Consider the following 23,305-nt stretch of genomic DNA (forward strand, 5'->3'; position numbering starts at 1 on the left):
ACCCGGTCACAATTTTATCCCCAACATCAATGTCCACGATCACATCAGTGGGGAGACCATCCATAACGGCAACATCTCGCAACTCCTCAGTGCTGGCTAGAAGTACCTCCCTTTGTATGTAGTTGATTTTGGGAGGGGGTGTGATGAACTGAAGAGGGGTGTTCCCCTGGTTGTACGGTACTTTGGGGCTGGCTGCTAGTCTGGTGCTTCTTCCAGTGAGCCCAAACCGCCACATACTGATCCGCTGCTACCATGGTTGTTCTACTATGGTCCAGTACTCATTCCTTCACCTCCGACGCTCACAGACATGAAACTGCTTTCTATAATTAAGTCCACTAATACTTCCCAGGACTTGGTGCCAGATCCATTAATCCATCTCATCGTCAACTGCCGCAATTGGTTGGCAAACTTCTAATTGCGGATTTGAAGGCTTTTAGCCAAGTTCCACAACTATTTCTGGGGTAATAACATAGTGCTTTAGGAGGGCCCTTTTTACCAGGTCAAGCGCCACAAAGTCCTCTAGGGTCACTTTGATATAGGCCTCCATTTCAGTCTCCTAGTGCAGAGACCAAATACTTGACCCACTGCTTTTTAGGCAAGTCACGGTGTCTATGGGACATTTTGAACACCTGCAAATGTCCAAATTTGATGACAATGTTGAAGCTATTGATGGTTAAGTGGAGGGACCCTAATCTGGGCACAGCAGTTGACTGTTTGTGGGACGCTGCAGGAGGTGGTGCCCATCTCTGCAGTCTGAAAGTCTTCAGTGAAAACACATCTTGTTAGTTTCATTTCAAATCCATTGTGATGGTGTATAGAGCACAAAATATGAGAATTGTGTCGATGTCCCAATATTTATGGACCTGACTGTATAACCTTAATATATATAACTATAAACTAAATACCATCTGCTCATAAATCACTGTGGAATGGAACCATTATAAATATAAAATATATAAATAAATGAATGTGAGAGTGCGAGTGTATGAGTGCATATTTTATCGTGCGATCGCACCATCCCACGTGTTATGTGGCGTACTGATCGCAATCGCACGTTAAAACACGGTAAAACAATATTAACTAATATATTTTCGTTCATCCAATTATACGACTTCGACAGTTCCACCCTTTGATAGTATAATAAACGATCACCTTAAAGATTTTATATGCAGGATCCCAGTATCACATTTCATTGCTCTGTAATGTAAGTCCCCCTTGGTGTATGACGACGCTGTCTGTAGATCCCAAACAGGTTACCATAAGATAGAGTCTTAGGGTGCAATAAAACATGTATCAACAATATAGTTCTACTACAGTTCTTCATGTCTTCCAGGTTCATTCGTCCGAAGCATGTCTTTTAGCTCAGACAACATTTAGATAGTACATGTTCATCAATAACATCATCCTATGTCTATCAAGATTGTCATATACGATCTCCTTCAGCTTGAGTTAGTATATACACTCGAATAATGTCATCAGTTCTTTTCATCAACACTTGTGGGGCGGGCTATTGTCTTTTTTTTTTCTTCCTAGTCTCCCAATACTCAGGTTTCCTTGTAGTCAAAAACATTTCAAAAGACAACAGGTTAAGAGGCAGCTCAGGTGTAATCTTAGTAGTGGGGAGGACTAGTGGCCAAAGCTACCAGCCACTTCAATCAAGTTTCAACCCTCATTCTATTCAATTTGTTCTAGCTAGTATCGTTACTTTATTTTCACACTGGTTTGTGGCTAATCAAAAAGTATATAATTTGTTATCACTGCTCATACATTATACATTTATTACCAATAACATGAATACCCCTATCACCTTTTATAACTCTAGGGCTATCACATTGAATAACAAAACCCCTGAGTATGACACAGTAATACATTAGAAACATTTCAATACACCTTTACCCAGATATATTTCATTGGTACACCAGTGCATACTTGAGGATCCTGCAAGGTGGTAATTGGTTGAAGTGGATTTGTTTTACCTGGAGAATGTCTATCTGTAGGAGGGATATGGGATGGCTCTATTGGTATCATCTTCCTGACACTCTCTCAGTCAAGACAGGACATTACCTTCCTACTAGCTTGAGAAGAAACGTCTGGTGTACCCCAATATACTCTTACCAGCTAGCACATACCTTCTGTACCCAGCTGAGCCAGACCATATGTTGCCTCCGCTAGGTCTGGTAGATACACTCTGGGAGCTACTGGTCTACCTTGTTCCTCTCTCCAGGGTCTGCCAGACTCCTGACCACATCTCTTCACCTTCCAGACAGTTTATTCTTTAGGTAACACAAATCTCCTATATTTACTAATTTGTGTGTGCATGTTTGTGTGTGTGTGTGTACACAGTTTAAAACAATACAATGAAAAACAAAACAACATATAGATTTGTCAACTGTCACATAAAACCCTGCTATCTATTTGACAGCCATGTCCGCCATGGTGTGACAGCCATGTACAGTCATGTGTGTAAGTGTGGACTTTACTAGCAGCTACTTCAGTTGGTAACTGTGTCACTGTCTCAAGTCCTCTATGTAATGTTCTACTCATGTACTACCATTGCTATATAAAGGTTTTTTTTCAGTCGCCTCAACGTCACCCCCCCTAGACTAGAAAAATGCTAAAGACCAACATATATCAATTGATTTTCCCTCTGCCAACTCACATGCCATTTTCAATCCCACACGTTCAGCTACTTGGCTAAGTGAGAAGGGCAAAGGGGTCTATCGTATATAACACTTTCTTCAAATATAACAGTATCCAGTCTAACAGTGAAAAAATATAAAACATGAAAATGTTACATTTTCTAGGGTTTCACATTGTCATGTCTTGTGTCAAAAATCCTCCTCCAATGTTCTACACAGAGATGCATATCTGTATGTCTAACCTCCAGTGATCCATCCACCCTTTGTGCATATATATATATATATATATATATATATATATATATATATATATATATATATATATAGGCACACTTTGCACAAGAGACAAAAAAAGGCAGATATGCAATCTATAAAACATGAATCATATTCCCACAACAAAAACCTTTCTGCTTAGAATCAGCAGCTTCTATACACATAAAAACAAACCCCTAGCTGCTTCTGTGATTCATGTCAATCTAGTGTGTGTATTCCTGACTTTGTCTGATGTCACAAATGTCTTGGCCCCATGAATGAGACCATGTGTACGTGTTTTCGTATCTTTTCTTGAAAAAAAAAAAAAGAGTTAGATACTAACAGAGATGTAAAGAATGAAGAGTAGGAGAGCAGCAAATAATAAGAATACAAGGATTTGAAAACAGACATAAAGGCAGAAAAGGAGATTTTACAGCAAACATGACAGCTGGATTGGACACTATGGGAAAATGGCTGCATTTATTCCAATACTCTCCATTAGCTATTCACTAAACTATGACCCCTCCCCGTACTTGACTAGTCCTTTGTGCAATCCAGTGTCGTCCGTCGTTGGCTCATATGGAACTCGGTGTCACCATAACTATATTTCTTTGCAACAGACTTCCTTACTTATTAATTAACCCTTAGTGACTCATACTTAGTATCTCACATGCGTTTCTATCTAAAATACATAAAATGACATTTAGAGCAAAGTATGTACATAGGTCATTTTCAATAATGACTCTCAGCCAAACAAATGATCATGAGCCACTGCAGCCTAAAACAAAGTGTTACAATGATCCATTGTTTGTCTTTCAGTAATTTTTTCACTTCTCTATCCACCCCTTAATCACAAAGTCTATATTTCTTTTGTTTGTCCTTATCTATGAAAAAGAAAAGACAAGATAGTTATTTTTAAACAACAAAGAAAACAAACATTTTCATTCCTTACCATCGGCCAGCGATCAGAAAAGCAAACACAAAACGACATAAAACAAACAAGCACTAACAACAAATATACTTTTAAATCAGTTTCTTTCTAAACCTGCACACTGATACTTACCACAGATTAACTTTTACCCCGCCTGGTTGTAGGACTACAGGTATGACCTGACTTCTAGAGTTGGCTATAGTTCTCCCTCAAAGCATTTGCTGCTATGAGGTGCGCAGGCAACTGTTGAGAAACCTCTGAGACTTGTGTGCGCCTTCTCTGTGGGTATCTATGTAATTCCCCCTTAGGTGGCCCAAGTCTCTTTTTTTCCACTCTTGTCCATTCTGTACAGCCCTTTGCTAGGTGTCCTCGATCTTTTCTCTTTACAGTATCTCCTTATGTGTCCCTCTTTATGGCAGTTGTAACACTTTATTGTCTTATACCTCTTTCTGTGTGTGTTATCCGCTTGTAGTCATGTGTGCAGTCCCTCTAAAGCCTGGATACTTACCATCCTTAACCTTCGTGCTTCTTCATTTTTACCTATATTTTTGTCATGCCCCACAGCAGACTCTCGAAGAGCATCTACCGTGATGCCTCTCCAACTAGGTAAAGAGGTTTGTACCCTGGCTTTTAGATTCTCCTTGAGACCATTCATTAGTACTGTAACAATTAATTCCCTGTGGTTTACGTTATCTTCTATATCTGATATCCCTGTGTACTTAGTCATTGTTGACAGTGCTCTAGTAAAATAGTCTTTTGCCATCTCACTATCCTTTTGTTTGATAATGAGAATTTTGCTACAGTTCACTAACACTGGAAAATATACGGCCAACGTTTAATATTTTCTTGATTATCATCCTCTGTTAAGGATCTATCCTCCTCCAACATACAATTCTTAATAAACTATTGTTTATCAGTATCAAGAGGAAGACAGGCCCTCAACACTACTCGCCAATCTTTATTAGTTGGCTCATATACATTACCAAAATATCTAATAAGCTTCTGACACTTGGCCAAATCTTTTCTAGGATCAGTGAAATCAGACATAATTGAAAACATTTCAGATCTAGTCCATGGACAATGCATCGCTACATGTTTTATGGGAACTACGCCATCTCTGTCTGCCTTCCCATTAGGAACTGCTATTGTGCGGACAGGATGCAAACCTACCAAATCACTACATTCTGAACTAGTTGCTGGAATTGCTGTTGCAGTATAATGGATGTCCCCCCTTCTGTTAATCTCTACATTATTCTCACCAATTTCAGCCGCTGCCCCTGCTGGTGGAACCGTTCTGTTTCTTTGTCCATGTGATGCCACTTGCATGTTACTGGCATGGGGAATGGCTGAAATGATGGTGGGTTCATTTTCTTCTTTTGAAACCTTACTCTTAACATAGCTTAATACAACATACAAGTTACTGGTTACATTCTTAACATTTTTGGTATCGGCTGTACTTGCCACCCCAACCGCATTTGGCGGCGAGGGCGCGCATGCACTCAGTTCTCCACACTTTGCAACTCTCACTTCCGTTGTGTGCGCTTTGCGCCACGCCTGCTTCCGCTGAGCATGCACTCCCTTGCCACGTGTCCCTTCTCGTTGCCACAGTTTTAAACAGTCATCATGTTCAATTATTGTTTTTGTTGATTTACTCAACCTCACTTTCTCTAACATTGTCAGGCGCCGTCCCCATGTTGTGTCCGTCGCACAGGGACGGACGCCTGCTACTGCTGCAGAGCGCTCGGTTGCTAGGCAACCGAGCACACTTCCGGGTCGCGTTCTGTTGGCAACGGAACGCGCTCCAGTAATTCCGGCGGTGGTGTTCAGCGTCACCACCATCGCTAATTGTAGGCAGCGCTATTTAAGGATCACTCTGGCACTAGGAGAGTGCCAGAGTATTAGGTCCCACCTAGCTCCAGCGTTCCTGTGCCTCCCTTGTTCTCCTGTGAATCACCCGGATTGTTGCTGACCATTCTAATTCTGAACTCCCTGTGTATTGAACCCGGCTTGTTGACTATTCTCTCCTGCGCTTCTGACCCCGTACCCGGCTACGCTTGACTACGATATTGGATTTTCCCTGTGGCATATCCTGATTCTCTCGGTTCTGACCCAGCCTGCCTGACACCGTTTCCATCTTACCACTTCACTGTTTGATCCCTCTGAGGACAGCGACCTGTGTGTCTCCTGCAGCTAAGACCATACTCCCTTGCGGGGGTTCCTGGTGAACACCTGGGACACGTTAGACTCCGCGCCTCTTTGGTGAGTAGTGCCAAAACCAGTAAGCAATATACTCAAGTTGTGACAATTATTTAACACCTCTGACTCGAAACTACCGATGTTTGGGAAAGGTTTCACACACTCCCGGGTCATATTGACCCATTTGTTGCAGTACGTCGTTGCGTACGCACCATAATTATTATGCATAACATACTTTGCCGCAACAAATGGCCATTCCTTAGGCAGCACACAATTGGCCATCTCTTCTTGGCCGAGGGCGATTTCCACAGGTACGTCCCCTCAACTCCACGTTACTGAGTACCACTGAACAATAACACACGATTGTCAACATAGTCAATAGAGAAACGACCTAACACAACTGGGATCAGACAAGTACCAACTTCGCAATACCCTACCTTTCCTAGTTTGAGTACTTTACAACTGTTAGCACCCGATACTTATTATGAATATCAGTGGTTGCAGCGTATTTCCTCCCACATCTCCCAAGTCACAATCACGGCTGCACAATCAACCATGCGGTCCGATCGCACCGCTTACAGATACTATCAGTAAGCTTTGCGATTACTATTGGGAATGTCGCGAAAACCTGTTATTTTCGCTTCGAGTATACCTGCCATGTATACAATAGGACGTCTTTTTCCCCTGTTCTTTGTTAGAACAGAATGCCTCACACAAAGGTTTCTTTATATCCTGTTCACCCTTCGAACAGAACCTTTGACGAGACACGATAAAATGGTGACCTGAAAACAAACACACCTGAACAACAGCTCTGTGTCACGGGCACTAGGAGTCTTTGCCCAGGATATCACCAGATGATGATCTTACCAGAGTAATATAGCTGGTACTATGGTCCTCTGGTAGCAGGGTGACAACGGAACAGGAGAATCAGCAGATGGTGAGAGAATGCTCAAGGAAAGTCTATGACTAGCAGCAACTGGTAATAACCTAGATGGATGTGCACGAGGAACCAGATGGACAAGGAAACGTGAGGAGAGTCAGTGGTCTGCGTACAGCAAGTTGTACCACTGCTATAGTGAGGAGGAATGTCCAGGAATAGAGAGGAGGTAGTGAGAGTCAGTGGTCTGCATATAGCAAGTTGTACCACTGTCTATAGTGAAGGAATGGATTCCAGGTGCAAGTAGGTAACGGGGAAGTCAGTGGTCTGCGTACAGCAAGTTGTACCACTGCTTATGTGAGAGGATATTTGAAACTGGTGCCAATGGGAAACAGGAGTCAGTGGTCTGCGTCAGCAAGTTGTACCACTGCTATATATATGTGAGGAGGGGCACGAGGAGATGAATGTAATGCAGAGGATAACACGGGGCACACGGAACTTGATCCCACGATGATATCCACAATACAATAATAACTGACAAGCGCTGCTAGAAGTATACAAAGTCACTAGAGCGATCCAGGTAATAGAAAACAAAGTCAATAGTAACAATAGCTTCAGTAGATAGAAGACTCCGGAGATGAACACAACACAGTCCAGACGGATATGCAATACAATAGCAAAGTCAATGGAAAGTATGCATACCGCGGTTCAGGAGAGCAGGCTGTCAAGGAGACGTGCAGGGATACCTGAACGGCTGAACGCCGGCAGGAGGAGAGACCACTGGAGGATGGAAGCGGTAATCAGGTTGGTGCAGCGCACGGAAGGTAACCGGTAATCAACGGAGCAATACTCAGGAAGCAGTAGTAAGTAAAACTGGAAACATGAAGAACACGGTAGAGTTGAGGCTGTCTGGAATCCAGCAGAGTAGCGGAGGGAAGGTACGTTGAACACAGGAGAGTAGAGGCGGTCTGGAATCCGGCAGTAGTAGCAGATCGGAATCAGCTGAGTGCAGACATGATGAACACAGGATTGTTTTCCAATAAGCATTGTTTAAGCAATTTCTTGTGGGTCCAATCCACAATCGATTTTATTTAGCAAAAGTTTAGCAGTTCAATACGTAATTATGATACAGTACAGCCGATACCAAATACATACATATCGCTGTGCTCCACTGATACCAGCTACAGTACTTCAAACTAGAAGACTGTGGTCAGAGCTGACTGCAGCTGGTCCCAGCAAAGCTGTATTATATACACTCAGTGTTACAGAGAAAACAATACAGATGATGTGGCTTGCTTCTATAGGTCCAGGCTTCAGGAGGGTCCAGGGTAATGCAGGTCATAGGTCAGTTCAAACAATCTCCTCCAAGGGTGGGGGTCAACATTCCAGATGATTCTCCCGCCCAGAAACCAGTTTAAGCTATTCTATTAACAATACACAGTTAGTAACACTTTAAACATTCATTCCCTAACATCGCTAACTAGAGTATGCAATGTGCGATCCATTCGGCGAATGAACCGGACAACTGCGGACACAGAGGATTAAAATGATACTAAACATGACATGTTTCCTTTAACCTGAACCTTAAATAAAGTGTACATATAACCTTAATATATATAACTATAAACGAAATACCATCTGCTCATAAATCACTGTGGAATGGAACCATTATAAATATGAAATATATAAATAAATGAATGTGAGAGTGCGAGTGTATGCGTGCATATTTTATCGTGCAATTGCGCCGTCCCACGTGTTATGTGGCGTACTGATCGCAATCGTGTGGTAAAACAATATTAACCAATATATTTTCGTTCATCCAATTATAAGACTTCGACACTGGGTTCTGGGGTCTTACTTCAGATACCTCTAGGTTTGGTGTTGACATTTCCTCTTGGTCACTGTTTGTCTGGTAATTGAAAGGGCAGTGCTGTAAGATGAAAGGTTGAATTTAGTGGCTAAAATCTGAATAGAGGGTGTAGTGAGATATGTGCATAAGGTTGGATGGGGAAGTATGGCGTGGATGGAACTTTTTGGGAAGGAGCGTGAGCAGATAGTGGGGATTGTACCGGGCACAGTGTGAAGTGAAATATCACCTGCAGCCGTGAGAAGGAGCAGGGTGAGAAAGAGGACACACAAGGATGGTTTGGGGGTGTGAGATTTATATCTGATTATGTAGTGTGATGGGTGCAGACTAGCAAGGAATGAAGTAGTGGTGGGGAAATAGGGGAGAAAGAAAGAGATGTTTGGAGAGAAGTCTGGTGAAAGTGAATAGAAGAATGAGAGAATGTAAATTGAGTCGGTATATGATGGACAGACATGAGAGATGTGGATGAATATGTATTAACTAGGGTAGGTAATGAGCGAGTGGGAAGGAACAATTGATCCCAACGGAGGAGGTGAAGGATATTTTACCGCCCCCTTACTGAGGTTAATAGAGTAAACAGTTTGTGCAGCTCTGACGCGACTAGGTTCAGGATGGTGACAGTTGGATGCAGAGGGACCAGCATCCATATAGAGCTGGCAACACACAATTGAGCTTCGTGTGCAGCTGTACAGATGTTGAAACAGCAATTTACCTCCAGCTACTGAACATAAATGGTTCTTCAGTAGATCCTAAAATAGACTTGTTTTTTGTATGCAGTCAATCCTCTTTTTGCCAACAGTATTCAGAAATATCCAATGCTTTATGAGAATAAGGAAAAGTGTAAGCTTTGACAAAGAACTAAGCCAATGTACAGCATAATCTGACTGCTGTTCACATGCCACTTGCAGTGGCTGGTAGAGCACTTTGGTTGTGCCTTTGGGTGGCGTACACTCATTCGAAAAATAGTCTCCCATTTGAAAGATCCTTTCTTGTGGTAGACAAATCGGATATTGTTACACGGTAATCCTATACGGGTAACTCGATCTGCTGACCACAAGATAGAAGGCCTAAGTATTCTTCCTTTGTTCGTTGGTACTAAAGATGTGTGAAGCTGTATGTCAGGGAGCAAATATGGCAGACAAAATATGCCTACTACATACAAACAGCCCTTGGTAGCCCAAAGACATAAAGACTATTTTTTACCGGCCAGATTTAGGGAACCGACTGCTCCAACGATGCCTGGAGCCTTTATGAAGGTCCTCAGACTCAGGTAGATGGGTGTTAGACCCCAAAGGATGTTAAATAGGGGTCTCGAGGTGGAGAGCTCCAGATCCAGGCGACTAATACATAGATCCAATCCAGAAATTCTACATTATTATTATTATTATTATTATTAATTTTTGAGGTTCCACAGTAGGGTAAACAGGACATACATAAAACAGGTACATAAAAGGAAGACAAAATAAATACAGACATGAAATCAAAATGGTATATGCCTAGTGTAGTGTCCAGATTCCACATTAAGAAATAGTACTGCCATTTTTTTATCAACAGCATTATGGGCAGCACGGTGGCTAAGTGGTTAGCACTTCTTCCTTACAGCACCGGGGTCATGAGTTCAATTCAATGGCCTTATCTGTGACAAATTGACTCTAGTCTGTGTGTGTGTGTGTGTGTGTGTGTGTGTGTGTGTGTGTGTGTGTGTGTGTGTTGGACATTTAGACATCAGTCCCTGCCCCAATGGTGCAGGGACTGATTTGAATGAGTTCAGCTCTGTGGAATCAGTGGTGCTATATAAATAAATGGTGATGATGATGATAAGGATGAGAGTGAAAAAAAAATGCACTCACTGGATGTAGTAAGAGCAATTGCAATACATCTGTCTAGGACAGAAGCACTCAAGATGTCAGAACAGCTTCTCAGGCTTACATGTGGGTCCAGAAGAGTGTTTGCTCCCTCATAACAAAACTATATCCAATTGGATTAGAGAGGTTAATAATGGCCTGCAAGAGTAATGCAAAGTGCCAGAGGTCCTCAGTGCTCATTTAGATAGAGCAGTGGCAACATCTTGGTCAAGCAAGGCTCAAGTTTTTGCAGCATAGTTTATAAACCACCTGGAGAGTCATCTATTAATATTTTTACTGGTCATTATCATCTGTCCACCTCGGATGCTTATTTTGAATGACATGTTCTTAATTTAGATTTCAAATAAATCCTTAGATTGCAGCATATCTGTTCATTGTTTGGCCATCCCTATTTAGCTTTGGCACATCTCATAGTTATGGCCGCCATGGCAGCACAATTTCCCACCCATGCGTCTAATGTGTTTTATATTTTTTATAAATAAAATTGGAGAAGTCACTTGGACACATCGGAAGAGGAGGAGGAGCTACATTATATACCATTCAGGGTGAATTTTTTGTTACCGGTCTCTGCCTAACCTGGTCAGGGAAAGTATCCATAGTTATGGCTGCCAAGGAGTCGGTCTATGAAAATAAATTAGCGGTAAATAATTAGTGTATTAATGTTATTTTAAAGTTTATCATCAAATTACAAAGACCACACTCACACCCCACTTATTAGTAGCGATTGTTTGATTCTACAAATATTCAAGTGAATTCACACTCTAGTCTCCTATTTCAAGATGTTTCTGGTGCGAATTGCTTTATTTATGTTTGTTTTTAACTGATTATTTGCAAGCAACAAGTATCTGAGGTGATCTGTAAAATAATGATCTGCCTCTAATGCTGCTTTTCTCATTAGCAAACAAACTGATGTGATTTAAGTTAATTTTACTCTATATGCAAACACTGGATTCACACAGGCATACAGATGGGGGATTCATTTGTAGCATTTTATAACATTGTAATCTCTAAACTTGCAGTGATTACACTCACATTGCTCCCCTTAGTGCTGAGTTGCCTCTAATTGTGTCATTAACCTGCCCAAGATACATTTTGGTAGGCTATTTCTTCTTCTTCCTTTTGATGGCAACTTCAAGATGGTGTACTTATATATTGTAGGTCTTTAGAGACTGTACGCACACCAGCAGATTCATGATAATATATCCTCTCATAAATCAAAATATTGTTTACCCTGATCCACACATCATTTGTAGCAAAAAATAAATAAAAATACCCACATTCAGCGTTGCTTTGTTCAGGGAATCATTGTAGTTATTGTTAAAAGTATGCATACATACTGGATAAGAGCATAGCACCACAAGAAATAAGAGACTTTTGTGCTCTGTCTCTAAATTTTTCCTTGTTAATAGTTAATCCCATTGTATTAACACCTTTTGCTTCAGCAGGTGTGTTACAACAGGCTGGAAAGCAGTGCTTTCTCTTCTCACTACAAAAGAGTATAATGATTTTTGGTTACACATTATTTAAATAAAGCTCCAGTAGTAACAAATGTGTAAACTAACATTTGACTGTTACCTACTATCATTAAAATGTTTTTGGTCTCTAACAGAATGGGTGTGAGTGGGAGCAATGTTGTGATTATAACTTTTTTTTTTTTTTGTTTTTCGTTTTTCTTTTTCCTTTATTTCCATTTGTGGTTGCTTACTGAAAAGGAAAAAAAGTTTTCATTTTGATTTTACCTTAAGGTATCATGTCTTCTCTGGGTAACCAATTTTCTTCTTTATCCTTTGCTGCACTTATATGCTTTGTTTAACGTAACACGCAAGTTACGGATGCTTAGATGGAGGTTGATAGTTTTTTATTGTTTAACCTAAGTCATTTTATAACTCAATAGAAGATGAAAGAGCACTTTTTACAAATTACAATAACAAAAGTTAGAAAATGTCATAACTGTTAATAGTTAACTGTATTGTAAATTATTGCAATTTACAAGACACTTAAGACCGCTTCATCCAATATATGACATTGATGGAAGCACTTGGCACTCAAAACATGAAAATTTCATGCAACATAAAGTGTGGTACGGGATAATATTTTATCTTATTTGGTTGTCCTGGCCAACAGTATTTGACTGCTTTGCACATTTTCAGCATCCTATAGCTTGCAGAGTTAAACATTGTTTTAGTGTATATGGGGATTTAATTAATGGTTAAAAGCACCAAGCTTTATTTTTGAATGCAACATCATTTTTCAAAAATCTGTTTGCTTTGCTATAACCAAAGATTTTTTTTGTTGGTGGGTAAAATAATAATTTTACAGCCTGTACTGCTTCTTCTCCAGATATTGTTACAATTGAATAAGCTTAAATCTCTGCTTCCTCCTGTCAAGCTTGTCACAGCAATCTGCTTTAGCATGTTGTTCTAGTGGTGGTTGTGGTTATCAGCTTCATATCAAATTGATAATTTTCTTAATATTGACAAGTTAATAGCTTAGTTGTAGTTTGTTTTTGTTGCAATGCATTTGTCAGCATGTATGATAGTATTGTTTAAATGTTAAGATAAGTTTATAGTAACTGATAACCCAAACTATGTTCATTGACTAAGATATACTTTTGTTATGGTAATATGGTAAATTAGAATAAGAAATAAAACATGATTGCAAACAAATTACTTAATTGTCCTTCCCCATCCCCAGTCCCCCAGCCCCTAAATCTTATTTTTCAAAAACTGCTGATTACAATTAACATGCACACTGCTGAATTCCAATCTGCAAATTTACCACAATTGAATACTTATACAAATTACATTTTTATGATTTGTTTTTATTAATCTTTTTGTTATAAACTTTTAAAACCATTTGTTTTTCAATGTTTGCGATTCATTTTTGACAACTTCAAAGTGATTATCAATAACAATTCATTGAATACTTACCTGTCTTGTCGCTGCTTTTCTTTCTTCTCTCCTGCACTTTTAAAACCACAGCAGAAGTGAAATTAGTTAACAAATTTGTATTTCATTTCTGAAAAGTATTCTTTACCATAAACTGCGTAATCTTTTGAATTTTTTATTTTCTGTAAATAAATCAAATTCACAATCTTAAGCAGTAAACAAGCTTTTTTTTTTTTATGGCGTGGATATGTATTTGTGTGTATTATTTATATATATATATATATATAATATATATATCTATATCTCTCTCATACACACAGTAGGCCAGAGGGAAAATCAGCTGTTTCTTTTTTTGTTTTGTGATATCAAGATTTGACATTCATTTTATAAATATTCAACTGATGATTATAACCTACGCAATGTGCTTGAGCTTTTTAACGAATTTCAAAATATGTGCTTGCTGCATGTTGACTTGAGTGTAAGGACTTTTAGGGGCATATTCAATTCTGATCCCAATCCGTGGGATCGCGCCGAAACGGGCCGCGAACCTAATCCGCGGTACCGCAATAACGTGGATTGGGCTGTGTACGAAAATCCGCGGTATTGCGGTACCGTATTACCGGCAGTAGTGCGCATTTTCCGCGGTAACGTGCGTTACCACGGATCGGGATCGGAATTGAATATGCCCCTTAGTGTTTTACTAATGGTTCAATTCTTGTTTTATAGCTAATCTAATATTTCTATGATTGTTTCTTCTAGTCCTGATGAGGATTCCTCACAGAAATTTATACCTTTTGTAGGGGTAAGTATACTTTGAAAAGAATGCTACTGGGGAAATAGTTACAAACAGTGGTTGAAGTGGGAATTTAGAAGTCCTGAAATGGAAATGTGAAGAGAATAATTGGGGGCCTGGGGGATGCCTAGGCCCCCAGAAGCTTTAAGAATTGTAATAGTGTGAATTTTAATAGTTAATCCTTTTTAACACTATATAGCATAATATAAAAAATACTAAATGATCCACGGTTATCTGCCCTGTGTTCCCCACCTCTTTCCCGTGTCCTTCTGCTTTTCCTATGTTACTGCAAGTCTCCCTAATATCTCATGTGCCCACATCTCTCTAATGAAAGAAAACCAGAGAGGGATTACTCTTGTCAGAAAGACTGCACAGACTACCCCTCACTGTTCTAATCAAAAATACGTACGAGGTATGTCTGTTAAATAACGAGACTGATTAAATAACTCACCTTTATTTAATATTTCTCCCCTTAAATATACTCCCTATTTGCACTGATACATCGCTGTAGTCTTGTTTTCCACTTGTCGAAGCCATGGAGCAAATCAATTTCTGTCACTTGTTTTAACATATCTGCCGTTTTCTTCTTTACAGCATAAACTGACTCAAAATGTGTTCCTTTAAGCACTGATTTAACTTCTGGGAAAGGATAAAAATCGCAAGGTGCTAAATTGGGCGAATATGGAGGCTGTTTGAGTGTAGTAATGTGTTTGTGCTGTGTGAGCAGGCGCATTTTCCTGGTGAAGAAAGAAACCATTTTTTCACAGTTGCGGCCATTTCTTTATGACTGTTTCTCTCACCTTTTTCAAAACTTCCTTATAATAATGCTGCTTAACTGTTATGCCTTCTGGAACCCATTCTTCCAAAATTGCACACTTGATATCGAAAAAAACAATGAGCATTGCTTTGAATTTTGACTTGCTTTGATGACCTTTTTTCATTCTTGGTGATAACGGTGTTTTCCAGTGCATTGACTGTCTTTTGGTTTCAGGATCATATTTGTAGATCCAGGTCTCATCACAAGTGATTACTGTATGAAACAGGTTTGGATCTGTGTCAAGTTGCTGCAGAATGTCAACACAACATTAATATTTCAAATTGACACATTGAACTTTTAAACTTAGCATTTTTTCGGCACTCTACAGAAAACACAACCAAACTAAATGGCGACTCACAATCAGCTGAACATCATAGATTATTGCAACTTGTTATGCAGGTTCAGACAGGTTCAAGGTTACTACCTATGCAGTTATAACCGGTTCTGACTGCTTTGTTTATTAGGTGGAATCACAGTCTCGTCATTTAATAGACATACCTCGTACATATAGAACAATCACATTTGTGATACATGGAGCAAACTTAGAAATGGTGCTGGGCTTTTAGAGAAATGACTATTGTATAACTTACTTGTTTAATTTGTCATAAAAATTGCAAACATGTCTGCAGCCATGTAAGTATAAAAATAATAAAGCCATGTTAATATTTGTGTAATATTTCCACACTACTTAGATGTAGGGTGTTTAAGCACTGTTCCTATACATGTATACTGATATTAAATAGCCTGTAGTTTGTAAAAGCATTTCAGCCATCTGGTGATTTAAAATAGAGCAATATTAGGACTATATTATGTATCATATGTATTATATCTGCTTTGCTTGATGAATAATAAAAACCTGTATTTTTCTTATGTCCTGTTGGGGGACACTGCGATATATAGGCGTATAGTAGGTGGTTCCAGGAGTCCAGGCACTTAAACAGCTAAATCTGTGAGTGTAGCCCCACCCCTGCTATACCCCTCCCACAAGGAGTACTTTGTTTAGTTTTAGTGCCCCCAGGATTCGGGCATGTTTTCCAGGGCTCCTCCCCTGGATTTAGATTTGATTTTCTTTTATTATTTTATTTAATTATCACTACGGGGGGGAAGAATGATGGGCTCAGGGATGCCTCCCACCGGGTGGATAGCCTGCGGACTTCCTCCACCCAGGGTCGCTGAGCCCCGGGGTGAGCATTAACATAACATATACGGTGGTATATTTATTAAAATATATCATGGACCTTTGTTGCTTTCTATAATTCCTGCATTATGGACTAAATACTATTATATTGTTTGTGTGTGTGCTTGGAAAGTTTAAAGGGACAGACACTGTGGAAATACATGCGTGTTTTATCCTGTGGACAAAGACAGCTAAATATTGGAATGTTTATGCACAGCAACAGTAGGATCCCGAGAACCACGTGGATGTGAGTAATAAACCCTACTGTGAAATACTGTCTATACAGATTTGCTGCATATATGATGATTTGAAAATAGTTAAAAGTTGTCAGTGAAAACTGGCCATTTGTGTTGGTAAGACAGAAGTGTATGCAAAGACCAGTTAGAGGCAAAGGAATCAAGTGTTTCATGGACTGTGTTTGTTAATTGCTCTAAAGCAGAGTCAATACAAATTTGTTTATGAAGTCATTCTCCATGTGTACAGAGATGGATTAGTGCAACTATTGCATTACAGTTGATGTGGTTTATCCCAATGTCCAAGAGGCTTCCACAAAAAAGCAGCAAGAAGTCTCAGAGAAATGAGCACATTATTGGCACAGACAAAAATGTTTTCTGCAGTGTAAAGACTAAGTTGTGTTAATTGATGGAAAGCAGGTGTGTTCATTAAGACTGGAAAAAACAAAACAAAAACCCAAGCATTAGTGTGTGTCTGCAAAGCACAAATTGGGTGTGGCCTGCTTCTGTGCATAAACCAAGAGCAAGAGACCTTAAAAGGAGAAATGTATTGGAAATCTTTTTCAGTGTAAAGTAGATGTTTTCTGTGTTGAAACAACAGAAGTGTGCAAGTGTGTTTGTGATATATGCTGGGTGTTGTAGTGCCACACATCGTAAGTCAAGTGAGGTGCCCTTCTACAAAGAAAGTGCTTTGTTCGTATAAAGTTAAATTGGCTACTTCAGCTACAGTGGGCAAGAAGAATTCGAAGCCTAGTGTCTCAATCTAAAAAAGACTATGTGAAAATTTAAAGAGACAGGCACCCAGTTTGGGAACGTACGCTATATGACCAAGTCGTATGAACCCTAACTCGGGACATCGCCAGCTAATTAAGAAGGCTACATTCTGCCCTTTTCCTGGACCCGGGAGGCAACATGGAAGATATGTTCAAATTGTTGGTACAATCTAATGCAGCTCAGCAGGAAGCTACCAGGGTAATTACTGCAGCTCAGCAGGAAGCTACCAGGGTAATTACTGCAGCTCAGCAGGAAGCTACCAGGGTAATTACTGCAGATTAGCAGGAAGCTACCAGGGTACAGCAGGCCACTATTGCAGCTCAGCAGGAAACTAACAGGCTACAGAAAATAGCCAATGAAGAGACCAACAGGCAATTTCAAGCCATTGAGGAGTCCCTGAGGCAACAAAACCGGCTTGGCAAGGATTCCCCGGAAGTCACAAATAGCTCCAGCTCTATACCAGCTAGTCATTTTCTTCAGAAGATGACCAAGGGAGATGATGTAGAGGCCTATTTAACAACGTTCGAGAGGACGGCTGAAAGAGAAAATTGGCCTAAAGTTCAGTGGGCTGGCCTGCTGGCTCCCTTCCTATCTGGGGAGTCACAAAAGGCATACTATGATCTCAGCGTTACTGATGCCAACGACTATGATAAATTGAAGGCGGAAATTTTGACCTGTTTAGGTGTCACAATGTCTGTCCGTGCTCAAAAGAGTACAACGTTGGGGATACCAGGAGGATAAACCTCCCCGCTCACAGATGCATGACCTAATCCACCTTACAAAAAATGGTTACTACCAGAGACTTTGACAGGCCCCCAAATTGTGGAAAGGATCGTGATGGATCGCTATCTAAGGGCCCTGCCTGCAACTCTGCGCAAGTCATGGAGACCCCAAAACGGCAGACCAGCTTGTGGAGATGGTCGAGAGGTATCTGGAGGCTGAGGAACTAATGAGTGTACCCCGCCGGCCCCTAGTTTCACAACACCGATCTTCAGTGACTTCTGGTAAGACTGTTCCAGGGGGAAAAGGTTCTAGGCTGTGGAATGAACTAAAACATCCAGAGACTGAGGGTCGGGAACCTGGAGATTGGCCAGTCATGCCAAGAAGGTCCCAGCCTCGTATAGGCCTTGATATAAATATGATGAGATGTTTCAGATGTGGTGAATTAGGCCATATTGCTGCTTACTGTTCACTTACCTCTGAGCCTTTGCAATGTGATACTGCTTGTGCACAGCGCAGAATGTCTTTCTACACCCAGTGGGCCTGCGCTGCAGACCGACACCCTGAGTCTGACAGACAGATGTGTGTAATTACCATAGAAGGCAAAAGTGTTAATGCTCTACTAGATTCCGGTAGCATGGTGACACTTGTGAAAGCCGAGTTGGTGAGCCCCGTAAAGCATCTAGGGGAAAGTGTTGGGGTAACGTATATACATGGGGACACATGGCATTATGCCACCGCTGCAGTGAACATAGTAACACAGTTTGGTTCAGTGATATTTACTGTGGGATTAATTCCTCGTTTGGGGTTTGATGTAATACTGGGGCGAGATTTCTCTTACTTTTGGAAGCTGTGGGGAACCCAGGTGGTTATACAAGAAAATAGCCCTGACCCAGTAAATAATGTTACAGATGCGGTAAAGGAGGAAGTGTTCCAAGAATCTGAAACATTTCCTTTCTCAAATAAGCTTGGTTAGACAGAAAGTGACAAGGGCAGTAATGATGAACAGGAGAATGTACCTCCTACTGAAGGAGGAAATGTTGTGGAGCCAGCTGATGGGTATGTCTGATCTTGAAGTGAGAAAAGATATATTTGCCTCAGAGCAGTTAAAGGACCCCACTCTGTTAAAAGCTAGGGGAAATGTCAAAGTGGTTCATGGAGAACCCCTAAAGATTGATAATAGATTGTCGTACCCTTACATGGCAATGAATCAAGGGTTATTGTACCAAATGTCAAAAAAGGGTGAGGATATTGTGGAGCAGCTAATTGTACCTAAGGCGCATAGGGGAACGGTCTTGGACTTGGCTCATGGTCACATAACTGCAGGGCATCTAGGGGTAGAAAAAACCTCAGAGAGAATATTGCAGCGGTTTTTCTGGCCAGGGATCCATAAAGATGTATCTGATTATTGCACATTCTGCCCAGTGTGTCAATACCATGCTCCTAGGCCACACTTTAAAAGTCCGCTTGTCCCGTTACCCATTATTGAAGTACCATTTGAGAGGATAGCTATGGATTTGGTAGGTCCTTTACTAAAGTCTGCCCGAGGGCATCAATATATTCTGGTAATATTAGATTATGCTGCTAAGATACCCGGAGGCGATCCCGTTACGCAATACGTCGACAAAGGCTATTTCTAGGGAACTCGTACAGGTCTTTAGCAGAGTCGGGATACAGAAAGAAATCCTCACTGACCAGGGTACGCCTTTTATGTCCAGAATTATAAGAGCTGTGCCGCTTGTTTAAGGTCACTCAACTAAGGACCTCTGTGTATCACCCACAGACTGATGGGTTAGTGGAGAGGTTTAATAAAACGTTAAAACATATGCTAAAGAAGGTAGTGGACAAGGATGGAAAAAATTGGGACTGTTTGTTACCATACTTGTTACTGGCAATTAGAGAGGTACCCCAATCCTCCACGGGGTTCTCACCTTTTGATTTGTTGTATGGGAGACACCCTAGGGGGTTACTGGATGTCGCCAAGGAAACATGGGAGGGGCAACCTAGTTCCCATAAAACTGTGATTGAACATGTTTCCCAGTTGCAAGAAAAAATTCTGCAGTGGTGCCAATAGTAAGAGAGCACCTAGAGCAAGCCCAATTGGCACAACAACGGTTCTATAACCGTAATGCCCAAGTACGTACCTTTGCTCCTGGCGACAGGGTGCTTGTTTTAGTGCCTACTGTAGAAAGTAAATTGTTGGCTAAATGGCAAGGACCCTTTGAAATAATGGAAAGAGTGGGGGAAGTTAACTACAAGGTATATCAGCCAGGGAAAAGAAAACCAGAACAAATTTACAATGTTTTATAAGGTTTACATACATTTTTTATGTAAACCTTATAAAACATTGGAAAGAAAGAGTAGCCCTGTCAGTTACCCCGGTTTCACCGACACCTGTTTTACCGCTGGTTCCGGAAGTAGTAGTAGCTAACGCCCTCTCAGTTGCCCAACAGAGTGATGCTAAAGAGTTGCTCATAAGAAACAGACTTATTTGTGGATGTACCTGGTAAAACAGTCATTAAACATGATATTGTCACTGAACCGGGAGTTAAGGTTAATATGAAACCCTATAGAATACCAGAGGCCCAACGGGAGTTAGTGTCGAAGGAAATTATTTTTTTTTTAGAATTGGATATAATTGAAGAATCACATAGTGAATGGTCAAGTCCTATCGTGCTCATTCCGAAGCCTGATGGGAGTTTACGCTTTTGCAATGACTTTCGTAAATTAAATAAGGTGTCTAAATTTGATGCATACCCAATGCCTCGAGTGGACGAGCTTATAGAACACTTGGGTACAGCACGTTATTTAACCACTTTAGACCTAACCAAAGGGTACTGGCAGGTACCGTTGACAGACAGAGCCAAAGAGAAGACAGCTTTTTCTTCCCCAGAAGGTCTCTTCCAATATAAAAGGTTACCATTTGGGTTACACGGGGCGGCGGCCACATTTCAGAGAATGATGGATAAGATACTAAGTCCCCATAGGCGTTATGCTGCAGCCTACCTCGATGATGTAGTTATCCATAGTCCAGATTGGCAATCCCATCTGTCCAGGGCTCAAGCAGTGTTGGACTCTATCCGGGAGGCAGGTTTAACAGCTAACCCAAAAAAGTGTTACTTAGGAATAGAGATGAGCGCACTCGGATTTATGAAATCCGAGCCCACCCGAACGTTGCCGATCCGAGACAGATCCGAGTATTGGCGCCAAATGCAAATCTGAAACCGAGGCTCTAACTCATAATCCCGTTGTCGGATCTCGCGATACTCGGATCCTATAAATTGCCCGCTAGTCGCCGCCATCTTCACTCGGGCATTGATCAGGGTAGAGGGAGGGTGTGTTAGGTGGTCCTCTGTCCTGCTATAGCTCGTGCTGTTCAGTTCAGTGCTGTGCTGTGCTGTGCTCAGTCCAGTGGTGCTGTGTCCTGTGCTCTCTCCTTCTGAGGTCAGTGGTGCTGCTGGGTCCTGTGCTCTGTCCTTCTGAGGTCAGTGGTGCTGCTGGGTCCTGTGCTCTGTCCTGTTCAGTCCAGTGGTGCTGTGTCCTGTGCTCTGTGCTTCTAAGGGCATAGTTATTTCCCCAATATTCCCCTGTGTTTAAAAAAATAAAAAGTTATTTAAAAAAAATACCAAAAACTAATTTAATTTTTTTTTAATTACCACAAAATTTGCACAACCAATCCTGCAGTATAAGCCCATTGGTACTGCAATATTACCAAGTTCACACATTCAGCAGTAAAAGTCCAGTGGTACTGCAATATTACAAAGTTCACTCATTCTGCAGTATCAGTCCAGTGGTGCTGTGTCCTGTGCTCTGTCCTGCTGAGTTCCGTAGTGCTGCTGGGTCCTGTGCTGTGTCCTGTTCAGTCCAGTGGTGCTGTGTCCTGTGCTCTGTGCTTCTAAGGGCATAGTTATTTCCCCATTATTCCCAAGTTTTTAAAAAATAAAAAAAAATATTAAAATAAAAAATTTTTAAAAAAAAAGTAATTATAACCAAATTTGCAAAACCAATCCAGCAGTATAAGTCCATTGGTACTGCAATATTACCAAGTTCACACATTCTGCAGTATCTTGTGCTACATATAATGGAGACCAAAAATTTGGAGGATAAAGTAGGGAAAGATCAAGACCCACTTCCTCCTAATGCTGAAGCTGTTGCCACTAGTCATAGACGATGAAATGCCATCAACGTCGTCTTCCAAGCCCGATGCCCAATCTCGTAGTACCGGGCATGTAAAATCCAAAAAGCCCAAGTTAAGAAAAAGTAGCAAAAAGAGAAACTTAAAATCATCTGCGGAGAAACGTAAAGTTGCCAATATGCCATTTACGACACGGAGTGGCAAGGAACGGCTTAGGCCCTGGCCCGTGTTCATGACTAGTGGTTCAGCTTCACCCAAGGATCTTATCCCTCCTCCTCCCCCCCCCCTACAAAAAATTGAAGAGAGTTATGCTGTCAGCAACAAAACAGCAAACAACTCTGCCTTCTAAAGAGAAATTATCACAAATCCTCAAGGCGAGTCCAAGGGTGTTGGTGGTTGTCAAGCCTGACCTTCCCATCACTGTACGGGAAGAGATGGCTCGGGAGGAGGCTATTGATGATGTAGCTGGCGCTGTGGAGGAACTTGGTGATGTGGTTATTGTAAATGAGGCACCAGGGGGGAAAACAGCTGATGTCCATGGGATGAAAAAGCCCATCGTCATGCCTGGTCAGAAGACCAAAAAATGCACCTCTTCGGTCTGGAGTTATTTTTATCCAAATCCAGACAACCAATGTATGGCCATATGTAGCTTATGTAAAGCTCAAATAAGCAGGGGTAAGGATCTTGCCCACCTAGGAACATCCTCCCTTATACGTCACCTGAATAACCTTCATAGTTCAGTGGTTAGTTCAGGAACTGGGGCTAGAACCCTCATCGGTACAGGGACACCTAAATCCCGTGGTCCAGTTAGATACACACCAGCAACACCCTCCTCGTCAACTTCCTCCACAATCTCCATCAGATTCAGTCCTGCAGCCCAAGTCAGCAGCCAGACTGAGTCCTCCTCAATACGGGATTCATCCGAGGAATCCTGCAGCGGTACGCCTACTACTGCCACTGCTGCTGTTGCTGCTGTTAGTCGGTCATCTTCCCAGAGGGGAAGTCGTAAGACCGCTAAGTCTTTCACAAAACAATTGACCGTCCAACAGTCGTTTGCCATGACCACAAAATACGATAGTAGTCACCCTATTGCAAAGCGTATAACTGCGGCTGTAACTGCAATGTTGGTGTTAGACGTGCG

At 41.2% G+C, this 23,305-nt stretch overlaps 1 protein-coding gene across 5 annotated transcripts in view; it reads left to right on the plus strand.

Annotated features, from left to right (window-relative positions):
- The window catches only part of PACS2 (phosphofurin acidic cluster sorting protein 2), a 410,192-nt gene that overhangs the window by 299,300 nt on the left and 87,587 nt on the right, over positions 1 to 23,305 (plus strand). For 3 of the 5 annotated variants that reach the window (XM_075192154.1, XM_075192150.1, XM_075192152.1), the window contains 2 exons: positions 12,340 to 12,390; positions 14,275 to 14,317. In XM_075192154.1, the coding sequence (XP_075048255.1) occupies positions 12,340 to 12,390; positions 14,275 to 14,317 (94 nt within the window). The remainder of the gene's footprint in view (positions 1 to 12,339; positions 12,391 to 14,274; positions 14,318 to 23,305) is intronic. The other 2 variants (XM_075192151.1, XM_075192153.1) reach the window with 2 other exon arrangements.

Source organism: Mixophyes fleayi, chromosome 12 (genome assembly GCF_038048845.1).
Source record: "Mixophyes fleayi isolate aMixFle1 chromosome 12, aMixFle1.hap1, whole genome shotgun sequence".
Lineage (NCBI taxonomy): Eukaryota > Metazoa > Chordata > Amphibia > Anura > Limnodynastidae > Mixophyes > Mixophyes fleayi.